The sequence below is a fragment of the Coregonus clupeaformis genome, chromosome 18, assembly GCF_020615455.1.
Source record: "Coregonus clupeaformis isolate EN_2021a chromosome 18, ASM2061545v1, whole genome shotgun sequence".
In the NCBI taxonomy this organism is placed as follows: Eukaryota; Metazoa; Chordata; class Actinopteri; order Salmoniformes; family Salmonidae; genus Coregonus; species Coregonus clupeaformis.
Genome location: NC_059209.1, coordinates 17,335,610 through 17,343,437, shown reverse-complemented (window position 1 = coordinate 17,343,437; position 7,828 = coordinate 17,335,610). Strand labels below are relative to the sequence as shown.

The window sequence follows — 7,828 nt, the reverse complement described above, 5'->3', positions numbered from 1 at the left end:
AAAATGAATGCACAATGAAAGGTTTTGAAAGTAAGACTGGCTGCGTACTTGTGAAAGTAGTACCAAAGCGATAAAAAAAAAAGTTATGTGCCAGAGGGTGGAAGAACACTTTAATAGTTATCACATGAGGTGTTCCTGGGCAGGATGAACAAGTCACAGACAGGGATAATATTCCCTGACAGGCAGTTACTGAACTTTGCTGTGTAAACATTGACATATAACAGTTTCAGGGATCAACAAACATACAATAGGCTCACAGTATTAACCACCCAGCGAGCTTACAACATACTCATAATTCTATTCAGGAGAGATAAGCTTTTCACTCTGCATATCAGGTGTCCGCATTAGGATATACAAAACTGAAAATGCCAAATCCAGTGGATATTTTTCTTCTTCTTTGGATTGTCAAATTCAACCCATGACTGTACAGACATTCTAATATTAGTTATATACACCTTTGTCAGCCAAATGAACAATACACTTCATTATGATACATGTATGCTTATGCTTGTGTGTGCCAACATCTAAATAGGCATATAAGGAACTAAATAGGGACTATGAAATATCACTGTTTGCCAATTTGGTGTTAAGATTACATAGGATAGAAGTCTTTGGATAACTAGCAGGGTTATTAGTTTTACAGTGCATGTTGTCAGACTAAATCATAGCTTGAATGACTAAAATTCCTAACATTTAAAACAGACATGCCATGAGCTTAGCAAGCTAAGATTTCAGAGGCATGGCTAAACAAATCTTTGAGCTATGCCTCAGAGAACAAGCACAAGACTGTGCTCAGGAACACTGTAGCCACTCATCTTACTGTGTACAGAAAACCTACAGGAATGTCAACTATGAGGTTTCATAAATGCACCAGCAGACCAGCTGCTCTACAATTATATATAAAACAATGTTATGTTTAAGTAATAAGGCCCAAGGGGGTGTTATATGGCCAATATACCATGGCTAAGGGCTGTTCTTAAACACGACACAACGCAGAGTGCCTCGATACAGCCCTTAGCCGTGGTGTATTGGCCATATACCACAAACCCGAGGTGCCTTATTAAACAATAAGACCCAAGGGGGTGTGGTATATGGCTAATATACCATGGCTAAGGGCTGTTCTTAAGCATGACACAATGCAGAGTGCACAAACCCCCGAGGAGCCTCACTGCTATTATAAACTGGTAACCAATGTATTTAGAGCTGTAAAAATAAATGTTGTCACACCCATGGTATATGGTCTGATATACCACGGATGTCAGCCAATCAGCATTCAGGGCTCAAACCACCCAGTTTATAATACAAAACGATATATATTGTTGCCATTTAACTGGAGGTTATCACCACTGAAAACGGTGTATTGCTTAGTTGAATAACTGGTGGATGTCAGAATAGTGTATTATTGAGTATTTTATTTATTGAAAAATAGGAATCATTGAATCAAGGGAAACAGCACTTTAAACATAAGAAATTTTATTGACATGTTTCTGTACAGACAAGAATTGACAGTAATAGCAGAGGTGACAAAACAAAAAAAGGGACAGATAATGGAACACTGGAAAGGTTGAGACTGACATGTCAGTGAATACAGCTAGGAAGAGCACAGTTACACAAACATTTAGGCCAGCTCCTCTTCTCCCTCCTCCTCAAACTCTCCCTCCTCCTCAGCGGTGGCATCCTGGTACTGCTGGTACTCAGACACCAGGTCATTCATGTTGCTCTCTGCCTCAGTGAACTCCATCTCATCCATACCCTCTCCTGTGTACCAATGAAGGAAAGCCTTACGCCTGAACATGGCCGTGAACTGCTCGGAGATACGCTTGAACAGCTCCTGGATGGCTGTGCTGTTGCCAATGAAGGTGGCAGCCATCTTGAGGCCACGGGGGGGAATGTCGCAGACGGCGGTCTTGACATTGTTGGGGATCCATTCAACAAAGTAGCTGCTGTTCTTGTTCTGCACGTTCAGCATCTGCTCATCCACCTCCTTCATGGACATGCGTCCGCGGAAGATGGCAGCCACTGTAAGGTAGCGGCCGTGGCGGGGGTCGCAGGCGGCCATCATGTTCTTTGCATCGAACATCTGCTGGGTGAGCTCAGGAACAGTGAGGGAGCGGTACTGCTGGCTTCCCCTGCTTGTGAGGGGGGCAAAGCCGGGCATGAAGAAGTGGAGACGGGGGAATGGCACCATGTTGACGGCCAGCTTGCGGAGGTCAGCATTCAGCTGTCCTGGGAATCGCAGGCAGGTTGTAACGCCGCTCATTGTGGCTGACACCAGGTGGTTGAGGTCGCCGTAGGAGGGAGTAGTGAGTTTCAGGGTACGGAAGCAGATGTCGTAGAGAGCCTCGTTGTCAATACAGAAGGTCTCGTCAGTGTTCTCCACTAGCTGGTGGACTGAGAGGGTGGCATTGTAGGGCTCCACCACAGTGTCTGATACTTTGGGTGAGGGCACCACGCTGAAGGTGTTCATGATGCGGTCGGGGTACTCTTCACGGATCTTGCTGATGAGCAGGGTGCCCATGCCAGAGCCAGTTCCACCTCCTAGGGAGTGGGTGAGCTGGAAGCCCTGCAGACAGTCACAGCTCTCTGCCTCCTTCCTCACAACATCCAGGACTGAGTCCACCAGCTCGGCTCCCTCTGTGTAGTGGCCCTTGGCCCAGTTGTTTCCAGCACCACTCTGGCCTGCAAAATAAGAGATGTGTAAATCATCTCTCCTTTCTTTGGCGACATTATCTACAGTATCTTGTATTATATTTAAAAAACAGTCAAATATGAAGCAGAAGGACCTACCGAACACAAAGTTGTCTGGTCTGAAGATCTGGCCGAAGGGTCCGGATCTCACAGAGTCCATGGTCCCTGGCTCCAAGTCGACAAGCACAGCACGGGGCACGTATTTACCTCCTAGACAACCACGAGGCAAAGAAAGGTCAATGTCAGAACCACACATGTAATCAATTGAGAAGTATAATAGAATGTAGTAATCAATTAGACAAACAAGGCTTACCTGAGGCTTCATTGTAGTACACGTTGATCCTGTCGAGCTGGAGGTCACTGTCCCCATGGTATGTACCAGTTGGGTCAATGCCATGCTCATCACTGATCACCTCCCAGAACTGCAAGAAGAGCATTAGGTTTAAGTGTACAGAGCACAATATTAGGTAAGCTAATATGCCATTCAAAGTGGGATCCATTCATCAAATGCATGTCAACAATAAATACCATTACACTGATAGGCCTATGCCATTATTACATTGGTTCAATATTCTCATTTGATCACGTCAATGGATCAGATCTACTTTATTGCATGGAACGTTAGGTAGGCCTACATACATTTAAAAGTTAGACATCTGGAATGAAAATCTCCCTCCTGTACAATTCCGCGCGCGCGGCATGACCTCCGATTGGCTGAAACCCATCAGTTATGGTTTTGAAACGTTCAAATACGTCACTTGCTGAAACACCGCCCATATCCGCAAGAAAAACGGGCGCGGCACGCGCTCAATGAATCGAAAAAAGTGTAGGCCATAATGTTGCGTTGAACAAATGTCAAATTCTTTCCTTTTTGGGGGAAATAATTATTATGTATATTAAGACAATAACCGAATTGTAAGTGATTAGTTCTTATATGGCCATGTTATTTGGCAACTAAAATACTTCCCATTTTGCGCATTGCAGTAGTATGGTAATCCACAGGCCTACGTATATACATATTTAATCGATCATTGATACCTTTAATTAAAAAAAATCAATTTCTTAATACCCATTCTCATGTATATTGACTTACTCGCTAGTAACGTTAGTGTCAAGATCATTTCGAGACCAAATAAAACCAGTCGAATAAAATTATACAGAAGTGCATAAAACACCAAAGCTTTTTCTTTTCTCCCCACCAAACAACAAAACAATCAATAGGTTAGGAATATAATTTGCAATCATTTTCATTAACAATACAGTTCTTTGGGTGTGGTTAACCAGACACCCATACAAAGAACCGGCGATTTTACGCGCACGATTTGCACCAAATTAATTTGTAAAATAATCGTACAAACCTTAGCTCCGATCTGGTTTCCACACTGTCCAGCCTGAAGATGCACAATTTCCCTCATTTTTACTTTGACGGTAGAACAACACTTATGCGAATAAAAACCAGTTCTTTCCTTTCTTAGAGTGCGCGGAAAGAATGGGTTCCCTCACTATATAAGAGGAACTGTGTGCCCGCCCCTTATAACTATGTCACCAAATCTGAAACATTTATTGGCTAATGTTTACCAGACCTTGTTATTGACACACTTCTACACCAATCATATTCACATAGAATGATTTTCGTTGGCCTCTTCTTTCTGTCATTCAAACTGAACGCAAACGTGTGCTTCTCACATAATCCTGAAGATTTGTCCCACTTCCTTTATGCCGGCGAAAATCATATCTCCTTTTAAACTATAATTTCGAACTATATTTCTGTCCAATTATCAGCACAGATTACATGATTAAGAGAGGCATCCGTTGACTCTAAAAAAATATGTGAAACGTTTTCACATACGATGGTAAAACTACGAAATCGGCAATTTATTCCAAGTCCACGTGGCTCATTGTTACTTTGTAACCATTCCTGGCAGAATTCTTTCGGCTTCCTGATGGTGAAATGCAGCTATTTCGTCTTAAAATGTAAATTTTGCTATAGAAAATGTATCCAACGTAATATTATATGTTTTCTGTCAAGAAAGGGATCTAATATGTCATCGAACAGATGTCAGTTATTTTGTTATCTAATATAATCATCTACACATAACATAGGCTATGGAAACATTTGTTAAGATTATAGTTACCCAGAGTTCTGTATATCCCAAATTCTCAGTATTATTGTTGTTACTTAGTTCTGATTATGGATGACTCCCTTTTTGCGCATTGTTAAACATGGCTGCCTGGGCTGTGTCAGGTGCGACACACAGACTGCTTGGCTGCTGCTCCTTTCCCCTTACAGACCACAATGAGAACTTAATCACAGGATTATCATACATAAAGCTCGAAGAAATCCTGCAATTACATAGCATATTATTGTGAATTAATCCATGTCTGATTATATATTGTGTCTCTACAAATGCCAATGGCTGACTCTGACCTGTGGCCCAAGGTAAACTGCTCCTTGCTATGTATTACTGTTCACAAGAGAGTCCAGTCATAAAGTGACAGACAGTCCAGTAAAATGTTTAATCTGCCATGTTAAAATGTATTAATCATTGTATTGGCAAAGTCTCAATTATATAATATGAAACAACAGGTACATGGTGCAATGAAACAGCTCAAATCCAGTTTAGCATAAGACAGGGAGGTTGGGCTATCACACTCAACATCCCAGGGAGACAGCCACAGTCTGGAAGGATGAACAGAACAGGGAGGGGTGCAGCAACAGGAGAGCGATAGTGGGCTTGGGATGGGAGCAGTGCATGACTGTTTTAAAAACAGAGTCAGTGCTGGAATTAGGGCAGGGGGGCTTATTAATAGTTAAACTGTGTGCAAGGGGGAGAATTTGTCAGTGACGCCAGCACTCGTCAACTGCATGGGCACATTAGCTGTGCATTGGAGGACAGAGGAGAGACACCCTGTTTCTATGTTAGTTATGACCGATATCAATTGAGCAGACCTTTTATGGAGGACCTAGTTTGATGATAAAGGCCCACTTACAGCTCTTACCAATGTATGCATAACATGCATTTTCATATAGATTAAGCCTACAGAGAAGTCAGAGAGTAGGAATAAGAGCTATCTGAGCTGAATGAATAGCCATAAGAAACAAAGGGCCTAGTTTAAATCTCATTACAGCACAGTGAGTGCATACAGTCCATATTCTCACAGTGTACAGAGACATCGCTGCTGTGTTCACTCTATAACTGGGTCATCATACAGTGTGCTCTGTTTGATACAGCACACAATGACATTCCCTGTGATGCCCCCAGTGTGTACACTTGAGTGTATATATATATACAGTGAGGGAAAAAAGTATTTGATCCCCTGCTGATTTTGTATGTTTGCCCACTGACAAAGACATGATCAGTCTATCATTTTAATGGTATGTTTATTTGAACAGTGAGAGACAGAATAACAACAAAAAAATCCAGAAAAACGCATGTAAAATTTTTTATAAATTGATTTGCATTTTAATGAGGGAAATAAGTATTTGACCCCCTCTCAATCAGAAAGATTTCTGGTTCCCAGGTGTCTTTTATACAGGTAAGGAGCTGAGATTAGGAGCACACTCTTAAAGGGAGTGCTCCTAATCTCAGTTTGTTACCTGTATAAAAGACACCTGTCCACAGAAGCAATCAATCAATCAGATTCCAAACTCTCCACCATGGCCAAGACCAAAGAGCTCTCCAAGGATGTCAGGAACAAGATTGTAGACCTACACAAGGCTGGAATGGGCTACAAGACCATCGCCAAGCAGCTTGGTGAGAAGGTGACAACAGTTGTTGCGATTATTCGCAAATAGAAGAAACACAAAATAACTGTCAATCTCCCTCTGACTGGGGCTCCATGCAAGATCTCACCTCGTGGAGTTGCAATGATCATGAAAACGGCGAGGAATCAGCCCAGAACTACACGGGAGGATCTTGTCAATGATCTCAAGGCAGCTGGGACCATAGTCACCAAGAAAACAATTGGTAACACACTACGCCGTGAAGGACTGAAATCCTGCAGCGCCCGCAAGGTCCCCCTGCTCAAGAAAGCACATATACTGGCCCGTCTGAAGTTTGCCAATGAACATCTGAATGATTCAGCGGAGAACAGGGTGAAAGTGTTGTGGTCAGATGAGACCAAAATTGAGCTCTTTGGCATCAACTCAACTCGCCGTATTTGGAGTAGGAGGAATGCTGCCTATGACCCCAAGAACACCATCCCCACCGTCAAACATGGAGGTGGAAACATTATGCTTTGGGGGTGTTTTTCTGCTAAGGGGACAGGACAACTTCACTGCATCAAAGGGACGATGAACAGGGCCATGTTCCGTCAAATCTTGGGTGAGAACCTCCTTCCCTCAGCCAGGGTATTGAAAATGGGTCGTGGATAGGTATTCCAGCATGACAATGACCCAAAACACACGGCCAAGGCAACAAAGGAGTGGCTCAAGAAGAAGCACATTAAGGTCCTGGAGTGCCCTAGCCAGTCTCCAGACCTTAATCCCATAGAACATCTGTGGAGGGAGCTGAAGGTTCGAGTTGCCAAACGTCAGCCTCGAAACCTTAATGACTTGGAGAAGATCTGCAAAGAGGAGTGGGACAAAATCCCTCCTGAGATGTGTGCAAACCTGGTGGCCAACTACAAGAAACGTCTGACCTCTGTGATTGCCAACAAGGGTTTTGCCACCAAGTATTAAGTAACGTTTTGCAGAGGGGTCAAATACTTATTTCCCTCATTAAAATGCAAATCAATTCATAACATTTTTGACATGCGTTTTTCTGGATTTTGTTGTTGTTAATCTGTCTCTCACTGTTCAAATAAACCTACCATTAAAATTATAGACTGATCATGTCTTTGTCAGTGGGCAAACGTACAAAATCAGCAGGGGATCAAATACTTTTTTCCCTCAGTGTATATATACACACTACCGTTCAAAAGTTTGGGGTCACTTAGAAATGTCCTTGTTTTCGAAAGAAAAGAACAGCGCAAACTGTCTCTAAATAGAATTGAAAGAGGAGTGGGAGGCCCCGGTGCACAACTGAGCAAGAGGACAAATACATTAGAGTGTGTAGTTTGAGAAACAGACGCCTCACAGGTCCTCAACTGGCAGCAACAAAGCCATATCTCAGACTGACCAATAAAAAGAAAAGATTAA

The 7,828-nt window shown here is 42.7% G+C and overlaps 1 protein-coding gene across 1 annotated transcript; it reads right to left on the bottom strand.

Moving 5' to 3' along the window:
- Positions 1 to 1,456: 1,456 nt before the first annotated feature.
- On the bottom strand, positions 1,457 to 4,182 carry LOC121550204 (tubulin beta-1 chain). The gene is made up of 4 exons (XM_041862350.1): positions 4,047 to 4,182; positions 3,002 to 3,110; positions 2,788 to 2,898; positions 1,457 to 2,679 (listed from the first exon to the last, which is right to left on the bottom strand). The coding sequence occupies exons 1-4, from the start codon at positions 4,101 to 4,103 to the stop codon at positions 1,619 to 1,621; spliced, it is 1,338 nt and encodes a 445-aa protein (XP_041718284.1). The 5' UTR covers positions 4,104 to 4,182; the 3' UTR covers positions 1,457 to 1,618.
- Positions 4,183 to 7,828: the final 3,646 nt, after the last annotated feature.

Bases quoted from the DNA above. Each gene is read 5' to 3' on its own strand.
- LOC121550204 (XM_041862350.1), bottom strand. From the start codon at position 4,103: ATGAGGGAAATTGTGCATCTTCAGGCTGGACAGTGTGGAAACCAGATC. The intron at 3,111-4,046 runs GTTTGTACGATT...CTCTTCTTGCAG, and splicing joins GAAACCAGATCGGAGCTAAG to TTCTGGGAGGTGATCAGTGA. The intron at 2,680-2,787 runs GTAGGTCCTTCT...CTTATTTTGCAG, and splicing joins ACCAGACAACTTTGTGTTCG to GCCAGAGTGGTGCTGGAAAC.